Source organism: Triturus cristatus, chromosome 8, assembly GCF_964204655.1.
Source record: "Triturus cristatus chromosome 8, aTriCri1.1, whole genome shotgun sequence".
Classification (NCBI taxonomy): Eukaryota; Metazoa; Chordata; class Amphibia; order Caudata; family Salamandridae; genus Triturus; species Triturus cristatus.
The window spans coordinates 720,650,141-720,673,864 of NC_140591.1; the positions used below are offsets into that span (position 1 = coordinate 720,650,141).

At 45.8% G+C, this 23,724-nt stretch overlaps 1 protein-coding gene across 1 annotated transcript in view; it reads left to right on the forward strand.

Annotated features, from left to right (window-relative positions):
• The window catches only part of ABCC4 (ATP binding cassette subfamily C member 4 (PEL blood group)), a 1,516,984-nt gene that overhangs the window by 1,459,673 nt on the left and 33,587 nt on the right, over positions 1-23,724 (forward strand). Inside the window, exon 30 of the mRNA XM_085622127.1 lies at positions 19,145-19,279. Within this exon, the coding sequence (XP_085478253.1) occupies positions 19,145-19,279 (135 nt within the window). The remainder of the gene's footprint in view (positions 1-19,144; positions 19,280-23,724) is intronic.

The following is a 23,724-nucleotide window of genomic DNA, read 5'->3' on the forward strand; positions in this document are numbered from 1 at the left end:
ATGGTATCCCTGACTCACTCTGTGGGTGAAACCGCTTCTAACTTTAGGGCCTGCATGCAACTTGTTGCAGAGTGGATGATTGCCAACTCCCTAAAGTTGAACGGGGACAAGACAGAGGTCCTGGTCTTTGGCAAGGACCAGGGCATATGGTCAGATGATTGGTGGCCTCCTTCTTTAGGTAGCTGCCCAACACCAACACAATCTGCCAGGAACCTAGGCGTCATCTTCGACACCCAGCTCTCCATGGAGCATCAGGTCAACCGAACGGTGGCTACCTGTTGGGGAGTCATCAATACCTTGAAAAGAATCGTACACTACTTGTCCCCTCAGGCACGGAAACAGGTGGTGATCGCCCTTGTTGGCTCAAGGCTTGATTACTGCAACTCAGTGTACGCCGGGGCCAACAAGGGCCTGCTTCAGCGTTTGCAGGTCATACAAAACGCGGCAGCGCGGTTTGCTCTCGCTTTGCCCTGGCTGGCCTCGATGATCTTAGCAAGGAAGAACCTCCACTGGCTCCCCATCTCCTCAAGGATCACTTTTAAACTCCTCTGCCTTACATATAAGGCTTTAACTGCAGGCCCGGCTGATGCCCTTGGATCACTTCTCTCTAGATACGTTCCGAGTAGATGTCTCCGATCCAGTGAGCTTAATCAACTGGTAATTCCCAGAGCCAAGAAGGCTAGATGGGGGAGCAAAGCTTTTTCCATACTGGCTCCTCTGATGTGGAATTCACTCCCCCTGGAAATCAAAACACTGCCCTCCCTTGACCTCTTTAGGAAGTCATTGAAAACCTGGCTCTTTATCAATGCTTACCAGTAGGCTCTGTTTCTTTTCGCTCACAGTCTTTATTTGGATTAGGCGCCTTGACGCCCATTGGGCATAGCTGCGCAATATAAATAATGTTTCATTCATTCATAGATGAAGGGCTGGCAGCAGACGTTGTTTACAAGGGAAATATTTCAAGGCATAGACTAAGTAAGTCTTAGTTTACAGATTGGCTAGAGAACACTTGCCCCTCTAACCCCGGAATAACTTGTAAAGGGAATGCAAGTTGCTAAGGGATATGAAATGAAGGGAAGCAGAAGCTGGGACTGTTTGTAAGAATGGGGATACTAGCATTGAGTGTTATATGCCGACGCTGTATATTATTGGCGGAAAACATGTTTGTAGATGTTATGCAGTATCGAGCAAAAGAAAAAAAAGGCAGATGATGGCAGCCATAGCATTGCATAGGCAAAGATGTTACATCACAGAAGTTTGAATGCATCGCGATGCATGTGTGCGCCTACTAAATAATGTGGGAGCACCTTTTTTTATTTACTGGTCCAAGATGAATCAGTAAATAAAAAAAATTGAATTTTATTAGCACGGAAGTGCTTTATGTAAGGCAGAGGTGCAACAGCTATTTACTGTGTGGCCCTCCTAAAACTTTGGTATTATAAAAGTAGCCATGGCTGGTTTTTGGGCCACTGAGCACCGGGTGCGAGAAAGCAACGGGGAGTGGGTGGGTGGGGTAAGAGAAAAGTAGCAAATGAGGGCGAGAGCAGCAAAAAGGGGGCGTGAAAAGTACACGAGGGTGAGAGAAACACTGAGTGGAGGGCAGCTGGGCAATTTGGTAGGGCGAGAAGCACGAGAGAGAAAACAACATGGGGCAAGTATATGGTGGAATGGATACACACCGAGGGAGAGAACTACAGAATACATGTTCTCTCATAGGGTGCTTAACCTAATCAAGAAGAAAAAAACAGTTCCCTCAAATTGATACAAGTCAGCCAATCAAAAGGGTGGTAAAGAGGCTACACTCCGGAGAAGGACCAACACAAGGAGAGGAAGGCAAGTCATCCAATAAGAAGTGAGCAAATGAGAGTGACAATAAAACCAATCAATTGTAAGCAGTAGATTGGCTCTAAAACCACAGCAAGTTTTTTTTATAAGCCCACTAAAGCTTGTGGCAGAACTAAAAATGTATTGCACACATTATAAAAGAGGCTGATACCGTTCAAAACATGTTTTGATCAATTTCAAACATTTACATGTCTTATAGAAGCAGGCACCCTGGAGAGAAGGCTTGTTTCTTCTTCAGCTGGTCATCCCTGCTTTCACTTTAGATTACAGGAGCCCTTATCCTTTCCCTTCAGCCTTAGGCAACTCTAGGTCAGCTATAACCATTCAGGAACAGTTTCTCTTTTTTTTTTAACAAAACGTAGAGGAGCTGTTATTAAAAGGAAAGAAACTTGGAAATCTTGCTCCCAATACATCCCTTCTGCTTTCAAAATTCTAAGAATTCTGTAAAATGTGGAAAATGAAAGAATATGGTAGGAATGGCATAGTTCCATTTATTCCTCCCAGACTCACAACCTATCTCAGCTGCATGAAAATCAATCCTTACAACATAGAAAGTTGCTAAATGTTTTGCCTGAGACTAATAAATGTAGGCCAAAATTTTCTTTTACAACAAGTGTGTTGGGAATGTCAAAGGTTGTATGTTCAAATGTTATATGTCTTTCGTCCTTCATGCACGCCACAGCACAGTCACGAGGATCGACTCTTTTACCTTTATACAGTCACCGCGCACAGATTCACAGCGCCTCTTTACTCTATTCAGGTTCATAGGCAAGCGGTGTGTTAGTTTTCCTTTTCTTTTCAGTCTACCACGGCGCAAGTCACGGCGTTGACAACTAGGCACGCACCATGAGGAACATCTCTATTTTGCAGTAATCCTAGTACTCACCCTATTAAGGGCAGGTTGTTTTATCCATAACCCTTGTTTCTTTTCCTTTATTTCAGAAACGGCATGACCTATTTAGGGTCAGACTACATGACCTATTAAGTGTCGTATGTATAGTTTACCTTTTTGCTTATTATTTAGCATCTTCAGTCACTTTTTCACTGCACCTTTGGAGTGGTACACACAGGGCTGGACCCTGTGTCGTCCTGAAGAAGAGCATTGGGGTAGCTCGAAACATGTTAACCTCTACTAGGGCCCCCTGACTCATTGAAACCAGGTACCCTAGAGACCAACCCCGTTTTTTAACATATCAACTAGGAGCAAGAATAAAGTTAATTCGCCCACTAGTTAGATATTTTTAAGTCACTCCACTCCACATACACCACTGCACCACACATAGTTCCTCACAAAAGTGCTCCTACGTATAACGCAAGTCATAGCACGCCTCAACCCGCAGCGGGTTAAGATGGCCCCAATGATGAAGCATGCCACTGTGGGGAAACCCCGGTGAGTGAGGGGACTCAAGAAAGGACATTATTCCTTCTGTACTGGATTTTCAAGCTCAAACTGAGCGAAAATCTACCCCTACTACTAGGTCCTCTTTCCGAGATTTCGGAGTTTTGAACTTAATCAGTGCCAGTCTGTTTCTTCCGACGTGATTGAGATACTATTTGTTCTGTTTAACTTTTAGTGCCCTGCAAACAGAAGTCATGTGACTGGCAAAAACGTGCCCAGCAAGACAAACAAAATTGCAAAGATTTATTTTATATTGTTAACTTTCTTTTATTTTTCCAAATCTTCTTTTCTCACTTTGCTTTCATGTTTTCTTTTGTTTTTGCTCGTGGGCAGTGTTCTCAAAAGATGAGGATTTTTTTATTGTAAAGCAACATTGTTTCTATCTTTTGTGTACTTTCTGAAATGAAGCTTCAACACCGAATTGTGCAATACACCCCAATTCACCCCTCTTAAATCCGCCCGTCTCCATTCCATGCCAATCCACCCCACCCCACACCAATCCACCCCACTCAATCCAGTCCACCCTAGACCAATCGAATCCTCCCCACTCTAATCCAAACAAATCACCCCAATCCACTCCACTCAATCCACCACACTTCAATCCTCTCAACATTCCAATCTGCCCCACTCCAATACACCCCACTCAAAAACAATCTGCCCCAATACAATCCAAAACAATCTGCCCCACTCCAATCCAAAACTATCTACCTCCCTCCAATCCAAAACAATCTGCCTCACTCCAAAGCAATCAGCCCCACTCCAATCCAAAACAACCTGCCTCACTCCAATCCTAAACAATCTGTCCCACTCCAAAACAATCTGCCCCACTCCAATCCAAAACAACCTGTCCCACTTCAATCTAAAACAATCCGCCCCACTCCAAAATGCTCCATTCAAATATGCCCCACTACAATCCCAAACAGCCTGCCTGACTCCAATCAGCCACACTCAAATCTAAAACAATATGCTACACTCCAATCTGCCCCACTCCAAACCCAAACTATCTGCCCCTCTCCAATCCAATGCACCCCACCCCACTCCACCCCATCCCACTCCAATCCAATCCACCTCACCTCACTCCATCCCAAGTCAATCTGCCTCACTCCAATCCAATCCACCCCACTCCAAGCTAATCTCCCAGAACCAATCCAATCCAGTCAAATGCAATTTACCCCACTTCAATCCACCCCACTTCACCCAATCCCCCTCCGTCCAATCCACCCCACCCCAATCCAGTTCTCCCCAACCCAACCCACCCCAATCCACCCCACTCCACTACACTCCACCCTACTCCAATCCAGTCCACCCCAATCCAGTTCACCCCACCTCAATCCAACCCACCCCAATCCACGCCACTCAATCCAATCCACCTCACCTCATTAAAATCCACCCCACTTCAATCCAATCCACTTCACTCCACTCCAAACCACCCCACCCACACCAATCTAATTCACCTCCCTCCATTCCACCCACTCAAATCCATTCTACTAAATTCCCTTCCAATCCACTCTAACACAATCCACCCCACTGCACTCCACACCAGCCCCACTCCAATCCACCTCACTCCAGTTCACCCCACTCCAAATCCACCCCACCCCACCACATTTCAATCCACTACACTCCAGCCTACTCCCCCACATCCAGTCCACCCCACTCCAATCCACAACACCCCACTGCAGTCCAATCCACCCCACGCTACTCTAATCCACCCCACTCTACCCCAATACAATCTACCTCACCCCAGTTCAATCAACCCCACTCAATCCAATCCATCCAGCCCACCAAACTCCAATCCATCCCACTCCAATCAAATCCACCCAGTCCAATCCAGTCCACCTCACTTCAGTCCAATCCACCCCAAACCAATCAAAGCCACCCCACTCCAATCAATCCCAATCTAATCCACCTCACCCCATTACAATTCATCTCAGTCCAATCCAATCCACCCATCCAGTCTATCCACTCCAATTCACCCCACTCCACTCAATCCGATCCAATCCACCCCAATTTATCCAGTCCAATCCACTCTACTACCTCAATCTGCTCCAACCCACTCCACTCTATTCCATCCCACTCCTCTCTATGCCACTCCACTCTAAGCCACTCCACTCTATGACACTGCATTTATGACACTGCTCCCTGTGACACTCTGCTACTGAACTACTGAACTCTACTTCCCTCTACTCAACTCTATGACACTCTAGTCCCAGTAACAGCTGCTACCGGAAGTGGGTGGTGAGGCGGGGAGGGGGCTGGGAGGGGAGGGGATTGAATGGAAAAAAAAGGAACTTACCTGAAATGGACGGACGGCCTCCTCTCTTCTGTCCTCTTCATTTTCTGGTCCCAGGCGGCAGCAGCAGCAGGAAGCACCCGGGCAGCAGGATCTCCTGAGCCAATCACATAACTGCAGTGCTGTGTTGTGATTGGTCTGAGCACCGTGGTTCGGCGTTCAGATGGGTATAGAGAGGCTTTGTATGTTCCTCACCAGGCTGTGTAATGCGGAGGACTGTTTGGCCGGCCCAAGAGGGCAAGTCAAGCAATCATGCGCATTTAGGGAGTGCGAACCACTCCTCCCTCTGCACTGCCCATCCCCGCCCCGCGAGACACTGTCTTCTATAGGAAAAATACAATGACAACAAGGATACGTTATTATCATTCTATTTTACCTTTGGAGCAGTGGGACAGGCGCTCCTACGCCTTAGCGGAGGAGCCGTGTCTGTCTACTCCCCCTACTCCACTCTGCAACACTCTACTCCAACAAATCCAGCCTGCGACACTCTGCTCCCCCCTGTCCCCTCTAGGACACACCACGCCACTAACTTTTAGCCATGCTGAACAGCAGTCACACTGGTATACAACATTGCAAAAACACATTGCCAAAGCCAATAGCTCTTGTATAAGCGAGACCTACGGGCTTTGCCAATGCGTGTTATCTCTGTGTCGCTGCCTTAATGATCTCGAGGCTCATCCTTGCGCCCACTACCTTAAGCTGAGATGCAGACCCGACCCTCCTCGATGAGCTATCTTCGTATGAATGGACACAGGTAAGATTATGTTCTCCTCATCTACAAACTGTCAATAGAAAAAGAAAGGAAAAAGAGGATAGTAACCCGCGACAGAATACGCAAAAGAGAAAGGTGATGGGAACACAGTGAGCTGAGTAAAAAAAAGAATAAGCAGATGATGTAATAGATGTATAGTGTGTGGGTGAATCAATGGATGGGTGAAGGAATGGTTGAGTGGTCCGGATGCATAAGGCTGGATAGATCAAAAGGCATTTCATGAATGGATTTGACGGACGGATGGATGAATGGATGAAAGGATGAGTAGGTGGGTGTATTAATGGATGTGTGTGCTGGAAGGGCAGACCGAGCGTCGATGGATAGACACATTCAAGGAAATGGAAGCACAGAATGGAATACACGTTGAGGCAAAAGAAACAGTGCAGATAGTAAACGGGGAGAGATGACTTAACTCCCAGGGTTAAAGGGGCGCTGGAGGCGTCAAGGGAGGCAGACAAACCAGAAATAAATCATTCAATAAACATGTTTCCTCTGAACGCTGTGCATGTCCTGTTAGAGGAGTTAGATTAGTTGTATCATATACATTTTGCAGTAAGATATTGATGGTAGATGTGTAAATTAAAAGTTACATTAAGCCTACGATTGAAAATGCGGATACATGAAACACAATTTAGCACATTTACCGCCTCAATGCCAGGAGATTATTTCAAAGACGAAATACAGAAGCCGAAATATGTCTGCGCTTTCTTTTAACAATTGCTGCATCTGAACCCTGATATCATGCTTCAGTAGACATTTGTTAACGCGCCGCTGTTTTCTGTAATGCGGACCTTGAAACTTTGCCAGAGTCCCGAGAGCTTGTAGCGGCCCAAAGTGGCCAGAAGAGCGCGTCTGTGTGTGACAAATGGGACTGTGAATTCATGTAGCGAGGCGGCCGGTACCAAAGGCCAAACTGCTCTGAATGAGATAAACAGAGCCGTGCACTCTACTTCATGTGCACGTTTTACCCGTATGTGAAAACAAAGGGGAAGGGGTGTAACTTAAAGGCTGGAGCGGCCGACTTTAAAGCTGAAGAGCCAGGTTCGAGTCTGGCGTGAAGCTCAAACATCCTGTGACTCTGGGCAAATCACTTAGGGGCAGATTTACAAGCCCCTTGCGCCACTTTTGCGTCACTTTTAACATGGGAAAAGTGACGCAAAAGTGGCGCAATGGGCTTGTAAATTAGCCACTTAGGGTTCTTATTTTTGAAGGGCTGCGTCACTTTTGCGCTGCCGTTGCATCACTTTTAGTGACGCAGTGGCGGTGTAAATAATGCGCTATGCTGCGCCAAATTTACGAAGTGACGCATCTGCCTAGATGCGTCACTTCGTAAACTCCTGCACTACATTATACCTGCGTCAGGTATAATGTAACAGGCGCGCAACACCCATTGGGCTGAAAGGGCTTCAGCCCCCCCCCGCGTCCTGTGTGGCAGCCCGGGCTGAGACAGCTTCCTGGGCACACACACAGCTGGGTACTTCACCGGTCTTTAAAATACCATTTGCTTGTTAATGAGGCTTTGTTGTTTTTTCACCCCTTCTTAGAGCCCCTGCAATTCCACTCTGCCTATTGCTGGAAGTATTATCTATACGATTTCACTGCACCACTGCTCGGACGTCAATGCGTCAAAACCTTATGTTTGCCTTATGGCAGGCGTAAGGGTGACATAGGCCCTTTGACATCGTGCTTGCCCCATGTGAAAGAAACATTGCTGGAGGTGCGCCACGCTTCCGACACATCTCCATCAAAGCGCCACGTTTGCACCAACAGATATGTCAGTAATACTGACGTATCTGTCATTCCTTGCGACATGACGCATCATACAGTAAATATGATGTATCAATGGTGTCGCAAGGAGGGTGCACTGCGAAGTCTTGCATCGCTGCTTTCGTGCAGTGATGCAACACTTCTCATAAATGAGGTCCTTAATCTCCCCGTGCCTAAAAATGAATGGGCCCCTCTAAAATGCAACTGGTGCTCATGTTAAGCGCTCAGATACCTTCTGGTAAAGTTGGCGCTATATAAAACTACAACCATAAAAATCAACCACTGTTTGGTACTTTCATCCGGCTCTGCATCAATTGGAGAGTAACACAGAGCGATGGGTTGGGGGTTTGGCGAATAACCGCACGAGAGACAGAGAGAGCAAAATGATGGCCGGGGATTTGAGGGAGAAGCCCTCTAGAGTGAAGGCCTCAATGCTAGCAGGGGAGAAACACACAAGAGAGCATCACACGATGGAGGCAGCAACACTGATCATGGGGAGGGAGTGGGAGAGATCATCTAGTCAGTGCGTCCCAAACTTTTCGGAACCCCGACCCAATTTATACAGGGAAAAACTTTCACGACCAACCTAGCTTCAATGGACATGAGGCAGGTGATTTTTTTAATGTAACTAAAGCATTGTGTGGTAGCACACTGTAATTTACAAACAGCACATTTCCCATTGACATGATCACTACATTTGCACATCCATACCTGTTAGAACTGGGGGCCTCTAGTTGGCAGAGGTAGGTACCTTTGACCAAATAGGGACCCTTGCTTCTAAGTCAGGGAAAGGAGATTACACTACTGGATAACCCCTACTCACCCTCTTGGTAGCTTGGCACGAGCAGACAGGCTTATCTCAGAGGCAGTGTGTTAAGCATTTGTGAACACATACAGTAATACAGTGAAAACACTACAGATGGACACCACACAGGTTTTATAAAAATAAGTATTCTTTATATAGACTTAACACAAGACCACAAACGATAAAAATCCACAATACTGTACTTAAAATTGGTTTCAAGATGGTAGAATTAGCTTCGTTCAAGTTGTTGGTAAATGCGACACAGTTCTCACAAAAGTACCTGGATGCGTAACGCAAAATAAAAAAAAAAAGCTCACAGCATTGGAGATGCGTCGGTTCCTTGCTTTGGGGGAGATGGTGCGTCGCGCCTCAATGCTTGCGCAGAGTAGGGGATGTGTCTTGATCCTTACCGGAGAGGAGGTGATGCGTAGATTCTCGTGCTGCAGCCCGGTTGCGATGCGGCAAGATGGTGCCTCGATACGATGCGACAATCCGATGCGATAAGATGGTGCCCTTGATGCGACGACGTTGAGATGATGCGACACGCCCTGGCAGCCTTGCGGCGACTCTGTAATTTGGTGCAGCGACAGGCCCTGCGACACGCTTCTCTGATGATGCGACGGCAACCCTCGCGGTTTCGATGCGCTTCTCCAGTGATGCGACAGCAGACAGCTGCGACGAAGGCACTATTCTGGGAGATGCGGCGGCGGCGGCACGCTTCTGCGGCGATGCGATGACTACAGCTGCAGCGGCGACACGCTTCTTCTCAGTGCGTCGCGCTTCCAGCTCCCAGCGACACGCAGGCTTCTGCAGATAGAATTCCCAGCAAGGAAATTCAGAGGGGAGCTGGTAGTCAAGTCTGTTGTCCCTGAGACTTCAGCAGGAGGCAAACACAAGCTCAAGCCCTTGGAGAAATATTCTGCAAGATGATGAAAGTTCTGTAAAAGTTCCTTCTCCTCTCCTTGGCAATGAAGACACCACTGCAGGCCAACCCAACAACACAGCACACTGGCAGGGGGGCAGTCCAACTCCTACAACTTCCTTTGGTTCTTCTCCTTGGAAGAGGTTTCTTCTTGTTGTTCCAGAAGTGATCTGAAGTCTTGGGGTTTGGGTCCCCATATTTATACTACTTTTCTCTTTGTTCTCTGAAGGCAGAGAGGCCTTTGCCTAGTCCAAACCAGTTCTGGTCACTCCTGGAGCACTTTGTTTACCTGACTCCTTCTTTCCTTTCAGAGTGCAGGGCAGAGACATCAGACACCACAGGAGGTGAAGCCAGCATTGTGGAGGGAAGGCACAGCCCTATTCAGGTCCCAGGTGCAACTCCTCCCACCCATCTACATGCAGATCTTCCTATTCAGCCCTGTGCTGACTCACCCTCTCCCCCGGAATCACCAGCCTCTGTTACTCACAGAACCAGACACACAATACACAACCTAGCAGAGGCAGGCTTGGAGAGTTAAGCAAGAAAATACCTATTTTCTAAAAGTGGTATTTTCAAACACAGAATGTTAAAACCAACTTTACTAAAAGATGTATTTTATCATTCTGAGTTCACGCATACTAAATTCGAATTTCTACCATGTTCCCTGAGTCAGTTAGGATTATAAGATGTAATAATCAAACGGCCCATTCTGGCCTATGGGGAACAGGTAGCCTTGCGATAGTGAAAAATGAAAATGACTGTAATTCACTATTAGGACATGCTACACACACCAGGGCATGTCCTGCTTTATACTTACAATGCACCCTGGCCTTGGGCCTTCCATAGGGGTGTCTGATATGAAGATAAGGGAAGGTTTAGGGACTGGCAAGTGGGTGCACTTGGTCAGTCAGCATGGCAGTACCAGACTGCACATAGGCTCTGCAATGGCAGACCTGAGACACACTTTACAAGCTGCTTCTGTGGGTGGCACAACCAGTGCTGCATGCCCTCCAGCAGCATTTGATTTACAAGCCTTGGGCACACATGGTGCACTGTACTAGGGTCTGACAAGTAAATCAAATAACCCAATCATGGAGTCACTAATCAATATATCAATTTAGCATAGGGAGCACTTGCACTGTGGCACTGATTAGCAGTGGCACAGTGCCCAAAGCATCTAAACCAGCAAAACATATCAAAAACAGAGGAGGCAATCAGAAAAAATGGAAGGGAGACTCACGCCAATGGTACCAGGTCTAACAATACCTTTTTATTGATAAAACTATATAGCACACAAATGATAATGCCTGGAAATCAGGTTCCAGTGTATATTTATCATTTGTGCATCACCAAGTAAAGTGTCTTGATTTCTTTTGATGTTAACAAAATCTATGTTTCCATCACACTCCAGAATTGGCCAAAAGAATGACCCTAATTTTTTCTTTCCTAACTGCTGAATGTATACAATTCATTACAGATATTTGCATTTTGTTTTGTGCTACAAAAAATAACATCCTACCAACTTTCCTTTCCCACCACTGGTACTCCAGCAATATTGTCACATAATTCACTTTACTTTCGTTCTCTGGCAGTGAGAGGAGTTCGTAAACAACAATTCCCATGTTAAAAGAAAGCAGCAGTTTATCAGAAGACATAGCCTGACAAGTGACCTCTGTCTTTGAAGCGCAGCAAATGTGACAAGATAAGTGCAAAGTATAAAGCAATCTTTATTTATTGCTGCGACTTTTGTAGCCCACAAAAATCGTCTCACGCCCAACCTGCAGTTTGGGAAACACTGATCTAGAAAACACATGCACTCTCATGGAGTGCTTAAGCTAAATGAAAAATGTAGTTCCCTGAATGTCAATAGTGGAAGGACACAAGTAAAGAGACTATGCACCAGGGTAGAGACAGTCATGACATGGACAACGCAAACCATCTAATAAGCAAGCAAATGAGAGTGGCAGTGAAGCCAGCCAATAGAAAGTGATTGATGGCCTCTAAGCATCCCTACGCTCTTAGTAAGCCTACAATAGGTCCTTTTAACCCAGACAGCTGTATTGACTGTTAGGCTCAACTAAAATCCTCAATGGGAGTTAAAAATTTTTTTTTATTGTAGATGATAAACACTAAAGTAATCAGCAAGGCATCAGACTCGCTCTGACATCGTGGAGCAGAACAGAGCCTGGTATAAATCCGGAATCAGTGGCGTAGCTTAGGGGACGGTCTGCCCTGGGCGGCACGATTTGCGGGGGTGGTGTCCTCCCCCCGCTATACCTGCCACCTCGAGGTGGCATCAGTAACGCCCCCCCCCCAACGGCAGCACCCCCCGCTCCTCACTGCGGCTGCCGCTGGGCAGTAAACGGAAAGACCGCCACGGGCACCCATACGCCTTTCCATCAACTAGAAGCCAAAAATTTGTGGCAAATATAGTGTCACATGGGCAAAGAATGCAATGAAAAATTAGGGAAAAATTAATTGTGATGCCTCTTCTTCTCATAGTTGCCTTCTTTATATGTGCTTTGAACAAAAATGTAATTCACAGACGAAGCCTCTTCTACATCTTAAATTGAGAATCTGATAAAGCATCTTTTTAAAAATCACCATTGAAAGGGCTGATGTAGAGTGTGCCCATGACCCTTTCCTGATGCCCTGCAGTTCGTTTGGTAAGCAAAGCATAAGCCCAGGGTTGACATCCTTGCAACACACTGAATTCTGCAGTCCCTCCCCCACTTTTTATTTTCTGCTTTCCACGTGGCTCGCAGAACACCCTTCTGGCTGACTGCAGGTGCAGAGGCACCCGAAAAATCCAGGTGATGAGGACGCCCCGCCTTGAGCTGAGCGTGATGTCAAATAATGCTCTGTCAGGAAGCACATTGAGACCTCCTTTTTCCTCTGAATGCCTGAATGGCTGGTAAGCTTTTAGTGCAGCTCTCAGACACTGCTCTGGGCACAGATCTCAGCACAAATGTCACAACATGTTATCTACGAAGACTCATTTAAATACTGTTTTCATTTGAGGCCAAGATGTTTCTTCTAAAGAGATATGGGTGAACTAATTGTGTTATGTCTATCGTGTAAGGATTATGCAGGCTGGATGTTTCCCCTGTGCAGCCAGTGGCTTTTGTTTAGTGAGTTCCACTGACTGTGGAGAGGGTGTGGCCCAACGGCTAGGGCGGTCGATCTCGAAGGTGGGGAACTGGGTTCGAGTCTCGGCAGGGACGCTCATCATTCTGCGATTCTGGACAAATCACTTAATCTCCCCATGCCTATCAAAAAATGAATGTGTCCGTCTGTAAGGCAACAGGTGCCCATGTAAAGCGCTCTCATATCTTCAGGTCTAGTTTGCGCTATGTAAATCTCTCAAAACAAAAAATAAAGGTTCTTGCTGGTTTCGATTCACAAACAGATTGTGATTTCAGGTTTCATTTATGGCCACAGATAAGCATATGCCAAGTCAAGTGACTGTAAAAGACAGATAACTTTCCATCACATTATGTTTGCTGGGCTTGGAAGGGATCACACCTCCAGGTACCTCCAATAGTGACTCAAGGTGCTACAGCCTGTTTTTTTGTCTTACTACAAGGACCTCCAGTAAAGTCTTAAGTTAGTGCCCCTGCATTTGTGGCTGACTCCAGGGCCTTCTAGTAAGAGCTTAAGGTACTGCAGACTGCATTTCTGCCTGACTCCAGAGACCTCTAGCAACGTCTTAAGGTACTGCAACTTTCATTGTGCCTTTGGCAAATCCAATAGGTTTCATGACAGATACCTGTTGGCTTTGCGAAGGCTTGTTTTCTTTGCCTAGCTATTCTTTAGCACTTTTTTTGTTTTTATCTATCAACTTTCTGATGGAGGTGGCTGGCTCCAGGCAGATGTGATCCCCCCCCAGGGCTTTACTGTCATTCCCTGTGTATCTGGGGTATATACCTGGGATTGAGCTCTCTCCATGCTAAGAATGAGGTGTCTCCTTTGTTCATGTGCAGCCAACAGCAAAGCCCTTAAAAGGGCGAGCTCAAGACTTCATACGTAGGAATTCTCGTTGGTCATTTTACTGTGGACCCACCTTTGATTGTCCTATAGTGGCAAGTGCACTGGACCAAGTGCAGAAGATAAGCTGTGGTGTGCAATTTCCCACATGTTGATTGAAGAACTTACTATTGTTGAAGTTTGGGACTGCGGGAGACACTGTAAACATTTGTGGCATGCCACTGCACCCCTACCAAGCATTTTGAGTATGCAGTCATTCTTTAATGTGTTTCTTCAGCTTGCATGGGTACAAAGGCATGCACGACATACGATGGCCCACATTCTCAAAGGTTTAGTGTCGGCATAGAGTTATGTTTGTAAGACTAAACCGACACTCAACCTTTTTTGAGATTCACAAATCAACAAAAATTGGTATTTGTGTTGGTTTGTGTGGAAAAGTAACGCAGCACAGCACGAAAGGCTGCTTTGCATTACTTTGCGTCAAGGGGCGTTACATGGGCACACCTGTGCTACTGCCCATGCTTTTTGAAGGTAAACCCTATTCTCAAACATCAGCAGAAAAGCTTTAGCACCAAACGTTAACGCTGCTGAAAAGAAGGCAGTAAACAGAGAAATGGTTTTATTTCTCCGTGCTTTTCCAACTTTGCATACATGCTGCACTGCGCAGCACACATACATAGTTGGAAAGCTTTTTCACTTGTCTAAGCATAGTATTTTGTAAGGAAAAGATACCCTTCACGTACAAAATCTATGCTAGTCTCACACAGACACCCTAGCTCTATGACGCTAAGGTGTGTGCGTGGATCTCAGCAGCTGATTTCAGTGCCTGCACTAGGGAGAGGGGAGGGGAGAGCCATTTCTATGTGAATATTGTGCTCTCCTGCCCCCTCCTCGTCAGGCGATGCAGCGCAGCATCTTTGGGTGCTGCGCTGCGTTGCCTGTCAGCTTTCAGAATCTGGGCCTACCTGTTTAAATTGCATTAGGCCTTCTTTTTCGCTGTGCTGACACAAAACATTTTCACATCTTGCCTTCCATACTTTTTGTGTTTGCATGAACACCTGCCCTAATTTTTTAAGAAATGCAGCATATAATGACGAGGCTGCTGACTTAATACTACCACCCCACTTGACGATGTGACATTCCCAGGCTTTTGGGAATGCAAACAGAAAATAAGCATCTGAGTGAATTCCATCAGTTATTGGCAGGGCTTTAAGTGGGCCGGGTCTCACAGGGTCTGAGCACCGGCAGTTTTTAGGTCTCGCTGAGCCCCAGCGCTTGCGCTGGCTCGAAGAGACATTTTGTATGTGGGCTCCAAAAAGTGCTACCAGGCCAGCCTAGAGGTACAGTGCATGTGCGCGGGCGCGCGCGCCGCGCTTACTTTCACTTTTGCGACCGCACGGCCGCTTTGATCGCCATCTGCCATTGTTCTCTCTTTAAGCCTTACTCGGCTTGCACTCCCCCTCATTCCCTCCTCCTTTCTCCCCCCCGCCCTTCTCGTCATACGCATGCACTCCCCCCCACTTGTTATTTTTTTGCAGCGAGGCCATTTCCTGCGCGCGCATGCACTCCCGACCCCCCACCCCTCCGACTTGTTAAAGACAGATATCGGACTGATCAGTGATACTAGTCTCTCACCGGAAACAGTACGTGCTCGCCTAAATGCCACTGCCGCCTTCATTTCCTGTGACCTGGAAACAGAATGTTCAGTAATAGAGAGTAACATAACTGGGAGCAGGCCCTCTCTAATCACCTCAGCCCATTAGCAGGATGTGGGTCTCTCTGCGACCTACAGTCTGACTGAGCCACATTACAAGCCTCGCGTCATGTGGTTCCCATTACCCGCTGGTCACAGATAGGCTTATACAAAGTATGCGCCAACCGATGAAAGCGGCTGGTGCGTCAATCAATGCATTTGATATGACCAGTGCATTAAGATCATTATTATAATTCCAATATATTCTTTCTCTAAAAATAGTCGCTCAAAACCCGCTGGAAAAAAACTTCGTTTTTCAGTGGCCAAAAGGACGGTAGAGCTAGCTCTCCGTGCTTTCCGAAGCCGTCTAAAACCAAGACATGAAGTTCAAGTGGACTGTACCACAATATCCAGGAAAGCCAAGGATGCTTCTTTTTCAAGTGAAGATAGCTTTAACTCTGTAGCAGGGGCTGCTACTTCCGTTCTTCCCAAAAATCATGATGGACAATTGTAGTTTAATGCACATCCTGTGGTTTAACATGTTTTTCCAGAGTTACAAAGCAACTCTCCTGTTTGCTGAAGTGCATTGTACTCCATTCATTTTATCGCAAACTACCCCTTTTCCCATGAGTTGGATCCGTCCTATAGCTTCTCTCCAGGACAGGACAGGACAGCCCCGCCCCTCCCTGGGTCGGGTCATGAGAGGATCTTCCTCGTGGCAGCGGAAAGGCATTGTGAATCTCCTTTGTGGCACTCATCGTTGCATGCATTATTTTGGCCTTTCTGTACCCCTATTGGCCTTTGATTCCCCGTAAATCGTTGGTATCCATGTTTAGGATTTGCTGGTCTCCGGTATCCGTTCAGAATCTGTGTGCGGATACGTTCAGAGTTTGAGCAGTTAATTAAAGCATTCATCCCTTCCACCTCCTCTCATATCGGTGCGTGTCCGTTCTTTGTTTCCTGCTCATGTTTGCCTTTCGTTTCATTGTGTGCCCAACCCCAGCTATTTTTACAATATTCCATAGCAGCGCATATTTTAAAAAAGCGGTATGCTTAAATTATGTCTAAAAACACATTTGCCAATAATTGGAGTTTGTGTTGCAGGGTGCTGTATCTTGATTACAGAATCTCGCTTGCAGTTTTATTAAGCGCAAACTCGCCCAAAGTAATTGGAGTGCTGTACTTGAGCACATGTTGCATTAAACAAGGTCCCATTCTCTCTTTTTTGTTTTTAAAGCACAGGGATTTTAAGTGCTTTGCCCAGAATTACGGCCTATTGAGCTGATGCCGAGACTTTTTTTTTTTTGTTGTTGTTGGCACGTTAAGAGCATGCCACGATTTAAACCCGGTTCCCTTGTTCCACAGTCGGCAGTTCAGGATGTGATGCTACATTCTCACTTCCAAACAATTGGCATTTTTTGCATCCAAACGCGTACACCCAACGGGAATGTAGTAAGGATTGCCATAGTGATGAAAAAACTAATGTAACAAACGTCCTCAATCTGCTTCCAAAGCAATTTCACTCCGTGTTTTACATTTATTAGCAATACGGAAATCTTTGCTAAAGTTCCGTTGGGTGAACAGAAAGCACATCCGATGGGAGTTCACTACAGACTGCCATAGTTCAAATTAACTTTAATGTAAAAAGCTTCCCAAAAATACATTGATTCCACTTTTTGTTCACCTAACGTGAGTTTAGCAAGTATACTGGAGTTGCTGTGTAATTTTGTGTTGCGCTTCAATAGGACTCCGTCATGTTAAAAGGAAAACAATTTGTGAAACTCTCATTGTGTGCACATATGTAACTTTTTAAAAAGCGTATACCCAATGGCAACCTTCATTATTATTTTTTTTTAACTAAATTTGGAATTACTTTTGTTAAATAAGTCAAAGGCGTTTATAGCTTTCCTTAGTTCGTTTTGTTCAGCAATACGGTAAAACGTGTTGCATGTAGGCGGTTACATTAGTGCTTACCTGTAAACCCAACATTTGTGGACAGTTTCTGGAAGTCTTTGATGGTGTCAGCAGAGGGTTTTCCATTCTAAAGGGGTTATATTGGTCTATGAGATTTTCATTATGGTTGGCACCATTGGCCCCTTCCCCCATCAGCCCAGAAAAAGCAATAAAAGAACTAAAGATGGTGTTTATCAGTTTGACATTGTGGAAAACAGGGTCGGGATTTCGTACACACTCTTTTTAGCACCCCACATCCGAGGCGCAGTTGATTTCTGCATGAGTCTTTTCCATGAGCTGCCCACTAGGTGTGGGCATCGGGCTGGCAAAGGTCGAGGTACAGTTCAGAGTCAAAGGCCATAAGACGCAATCCAATTAATTTACGACAGGTGAATTTTGATACTACAAAAGAAGTTAGAGATAACAGATTTTTAGGCTTAGTTAAAAGAAATTGACCACAAAACTCTTTCCTAACTTTGCCTTTCAGCACCTCCTTAAAGCTCACATGGAAAGTTTAAATAGAGATTTCTTACTTAATGCATGTGCCAAGTATGTTTTATTCTTCAAACCCATAAGATATTTTTATGTGTTCAAACCACAGCCCCAGGTACCGGAACTTGTTTGATCGTGGGACCCGATAACCATTTGTGTAACAACTGGCACCTTTAGATTTCCCATGTCCAGATACAACTATATTATGCATGCGTTCTCTTTCCGACCAGCCCGCGATAATGGCTGCAGCTTCTTTGAATAGTTCTCGCCTTTTTAAGAGTTTGAGCTATTGGCGTTGTAAATGACGATGCCTTTTATTTTTTGTTGATTAGCAAAACAGATAAATAAAAGTCATTTTCATTTACAATGCCAATAGCTTAAACTCTCGCAAATGCGAGACCTATTGCATTGCAAATGCTTGTTTAAAGTGGGCCTCGAAACGGGTCTCTATCGGGCTCTGCTTTGTGCCCTGGCACAGGCGGTCCGTTTTTTTTACGGACTGCACTGACAGCAGGCACATCGATGTGCGCTGCTCACACTGGTCACCTCTCACTAGTGGAGAAGTTACGGCATGACGTCATGCCAGGTGAGCTTTGTAGGGGAAGGGAAATCCTTTACAGAGAGTCATTTTCTCTCTGGATTTCCCTTCGCTTTTTCAAACTCAGGAGCATCAACATTGTCGTGGTGTCACCAGGGCTTTAAGTGGCAGCTTTTTCAATATTATATAAAAGCCATAGTTGCTGTTTATTTATCTTATACAACTAACAGCCATTGACAAAGCCAATAGTCCTGACTTGTAGGTATGTTACTTGTATCAGATATCTAGATGCAATGACAGAAACAGCAAAATACAAGTCGGGCGTCACACTATGCTAAAGCACAGATTTTTACCTTAAGTGTTTTTAAGCCACGCCCCTTTGAGAGACCCTCCAGTTTTTTCATCCCACTTAAAGCCCTGGTTATTGGGCCCCAGTTTCTGCCGTACATCTTACGGCAGTCGAGTTTCTTCACTTAACACTGCAGCCTGTCACCCACCGGTTATTACGTTCACAGAAGGCGGCCCCTCCTCATAAAAATGACATAAACCCACACCAGGCTATCATCAAAAAGGAAAACGAACAACAACGCATACTGTGTTTAAAGACGGCGCTTCATTTTAATGGGCTGCTGCAACATGGCATGTTTTGATCGGTCCCTGTTTTGTTTTGTTGATTAACAGGTGCTGGATGCGGGCGCGTTGAAAGAATTCGATGAGCCATACGTTTTACTTCAAAATACAGAGAGCCTGTTTTACAAGATGCTGCAACAGGTGGGCAAGGCCGAAGCTGCTTCACTCACAGAAGCAGCAAAACAGGTAAGAGTTGTAATTAGGATTGTCTGGACAACTTTTGTTTGTGCAAGCAGTGCGGGTCATAGAATCAATCTCAACCTGTGAGAAACGTATTTAAAACCAGGGATTTGTGGTGCATGAGCATGGCTATTTTGAGTTTGCTTATTTTTTTTTTTGTTACACACAATTCTAAAACAGTGTGGAGTTTAGCGGTTTGTAAGCAACCCCAAACTTAGAAATGCGAATACTACAGGTTAGGAAGGAAAGATGAGACCTCATTGTGAGCGTCTACCACAGCGCACAGTGGCTCCTATTCACAAACTCTTATCACATAGTACACTTAGTAGGACTACAGTACTATGGGGCATATTATCAAGCCAGGCGATAAAATTATCGCCGCTTTAGCGGCAGAAAACTGCAGCTAAAACGGCGATAATGGGCTTGATAATATGCTCTGTGGAATTCCAATTGAAGCCCATGTTAGACGTCCTTCACATTAACATGGGCTTCAGTTGGAATTCCATAGAGCATATTATCAAGCCCATTATCGCCGTTTTAGCGGCAGTTTTCTGCCGCTAAAGCGGCGATAATTTTATCACCTGGCTTGATAATATGCCCCTACATTTTAGTAGTAAACAAGTTAGGTATAATGAAATTGGCTTGAAAATGGGGAATTTTTAGGAATAAATTGGAGGGGTTTAGGGAGGAGTATGGATGGGTTAAGGGAGGGTTAGGAGGGGTGAAGAACAGGACGTGCGCTCACCCTCAAAACAATATGCCCATTGCTATTCACAAACTGCACTTTTACAGTTACTGCAGCCGAGAAAAGACTCAAAACAGTCATGAATGTTCTGCAACTCAGAGATGGATTAAGTACAGCACAACACATGGCCAACCACTGGTACTGCAACACCATCCCGTAGAAAATAATGGAGTTAGGGACTTAAAATAGGACCCCATAGCAAATAGTTTTAAAGTAAATTAACACATTTTTTTTAAACATATGTAAAATTAGGTTAATGTTGAAAATATATAACTCATACATAATTATTATTTTATTTTAAAATAATTTAGTTAGCCATTTAATAAACAAATTAATTTAACTATTTTCTTAAGAAGTGAATTCATTGAAATGATTTTATATATACCTTTTAGTAACTTTTAGTGCATAATAATCGCATAGGAATGATTCATTTTAGGTAGGTGTAATTGTTTAAAAAACACGTTCAAATATGATTTTTATTTAATGTACGTACATTTATTAAAAATGTAATAAAAAATTTAGTTCATAGTGCAAACCATTTAAATTATATTCAACATTTAAAATACCTATATAAAGTGATTTAACATACCCTAACATTTCCTTTACCTAAGATGCAGAGAAATGTTCCAGGGGAAGTAATATGGAAATTGTGGGCCTTATGGTATAGACTCCTGAGGCGGAAGCCGGGAGATTTTAGCCGAGTTTTTTAAAAATATTGAAATTGTCACCATTGTTTTCATCTGTGTCACGTTGCTCCCTGGGTACTTCCCCCCTGTATACCTGCTGATACATCCTCGCGCAGCTCCTGATCACGCTGCCGCGGGTGGGAAAAAGATACAGCCGCCATCAGCCTCGCTAACTAGGCCACGCCCACTGCCGAGAGGCCACGCCTTCCTCCCCACTACAAAGATGTGCATTTGTAGAACGCGCAGCGGACGAGCGCAGCGGGCGCGCCGTCAGCGCGCCAAAGGCGCGCCAAAGGTAAGCCCGTCTGCGCCCGTCCGCGCCGAGGTAGCGCCATGGGCCAGTTACGCTGCCTGCCCTGGCCCTTATCCTGATCGGCTTTCCATTGGGGGCTCCTACTCCAGGGAGGCGCTCATCCGAATAGGCGAGCTCCATGCGGATAAAGGAACTCTCTCCCTGTCACTCACATCGCACCCTCGAGCCGACTTTCTGTGTGACGATCTTTTAAAGTGTGGGCTTCTTAATGTTAGGTCCCTGCCTAAACATAGTATGGAGATCCAACTCTTGATTGAGACTCACGAATTGGACATTCTTTTTATGACGGAAACTTGGACCCGTCCTGACTGTTTGGTTGACTCTGGATTTGCGTGTCCTCCTGGGTTTAAATTCCTTCACACCCCTAGGCCTAATGGTAGAGGCGGGGGAGTGGGAGTTATTTTTAGAGCTTCTTGTTGCATCAAGGCCCTTACTTTAGACCTTACTCTGGGCACTGAGCTGTTAGGACTATCAATACAGACCCATTCCGGGACTAATATCACCGCGATAGTATGCTATCGCCCGCCAGGTTTATTTAGCCTTCAGCAGCAACAAGCATTACTAACTAAATTTGATTTGATTGAGGATTTCTAGAGCGCGTAGCTACCCTCGGGCGTCCCAGCGCTAACGTAAAAGCTTGACAGTACTCCTGGGGGTGGATTATTGGGGGAACAACCAGGTTTTCAGCAGTCTGCGGAATGAGAGAAGATTATTTTCTTTTCGGATGTTGAGGGGGAGGCTGTTCCAGAGCTTAGAAGCGTTATAAGAAAAGCGGCGACCGCCAGCGCGAGCCTTCCTTATTCTGGGAACGTTTGCTAGGAACAGGGTGTCCGATCTGAGCTGACGGGATGATTTGTGTGGCTTAAGTAGGGGTCTCAGTATTGGTGGGCCCCTGCCTTGTAGGATTTTATGGGAGATGCACAAGGATTTAAAGGAAATGCGTTGTTGGATGGGAAGCCAGTGAAGAGCTTTGAGGGAAGGTCTAGCTGAGTATCCAGATTTTGTTCCAGTCAGTAGTCTTGCTGCGACGTTCTGGGTATGCTGCAGTTTTTTTATGGCAGCTATAGGTGCACCCAGGTATAGGGCGTTTCCGTAGTCCAATCTTGATATAATGAGGCCCTGAATCAGAATTTTCTCCTAGACTGGGGGGGAATGAGCGGAAGGATCTTGCGGGTTGCTCGCATGAGTTCAAAGCAAGTTCCGGCTGTCTTTCTTGCTTGGACTCTGAAGCTGAGATCCTGGTCTAGCCAGAAGCCAAGGCTTTTGATTTCTTGTTTTGGTATGGGGGTGGACCCCATGCTAGCTGGCCAGGCGAGGGTTTTGGGGAGTTTGTTTGGGTCGCCCAGAAGCATGATTTCGGATTTCTCTCCATTGAGTTTTAGCCTGGAGTCGCCCATCCATACAGATATATTGTGCAAAGAGGAGACTAGATTATCCATTGATTGATCGGCCTGGTTGACAGAGATGACTAGTTGTGTGTCGTCAGCGTACATGACCACCTTTATGCCGAATGGAGAGATGATGTCATCCAGAGGGGCCATGTAAACTTTTAAAAGCGTTGGGCTCAGTGTGGATGCCTGAGGGACTCCACAGTTCAGGGGGAGAGATTTAGAGTGGCCGTGGCTATCAGCTACTTGGAAGGACCTGTGTTCCAAGTAAGATTTTAACCATGCCAAAGCGATCTCTGAAATGCCTGTTTTTTGGAGGCGGTGTAGAAGAATGGTGTGATCCACCGTGTCGAAGGCAGCACTCAAGTCCAGGAGGATCACTGCCACTGATCCTCCTGCGTCTAGAATGGACCTTGTCTCCTCAGTCACTGCCAGAAGGGCGGTATCAGTCCCCTGTCCAGGTCTGAACCCTGTCTGTGAGTGGCGAAGGAGGTTGTTAGACTCCAAAAAAGTTGAGAGTTGTTCATTTACGATTCTCTCTGCCATTTTGCTAATGCCTGGTAGGAGGGAGATGGGTCTGAAATTAGCGGGGTCCAATGGGTGAGGTTTTTTTATGAGTGCGCGAACTACCGCATTTTTCCAGCTGGCGGGGACTGTGCCGCAGGAGAAAGAGGCATTTATGAGCCTCGTGAGATGGGGAACTATCGTGGGGGCTACTAATTTAAGTTTACTCATAGGAACTGGGTCATCTGGGGATCCACTCTTCACACGGTTGAGAGTGTCCCGCAGCCTTTCGATGGAGACTGGAAGGAAGGCTTTTAGTGTTGGTGTGTCTGGGTCAATGGGTCCATCTGGGAGGTCGGTTGAGGAATCGGTGTTGGGGAAAGTCATTGTGATTTTTAAGATTTTAGCAGAGAAAAACTCAGCGAGTTGGGTGCACCTGGCACCGGTGGGATCGGCGGCTGGTTGAGGTTCAGGGACTTTCAAGATACTTTTTACTACGCGATAGGTCTCCCTGGAGGAGTTGGAGGCAGCCATTATTTTTTCTTCGTAATAGGAGGCTTGTGTCTTTTTGATAAGAAGTTTGTATTGTTTCATAGCCGATTTATAATAATATCGCCCTCTCCCATCATAAGCTTCTCATCCTTGGTGATTTTAATCTCTGGTGCAACGGGACCCTTGATTCGGGTCTCGGGAACCTAGCCCAAGCCTGTGAAAGTTTTGGTCTTTCTCAACTTGTCACTAAAGCCACCCATACAGCTGGTCATCTCTTAGATTTGGTCTTCACGGCCCCCGACCTGGTGGCGATGGGGGAAACC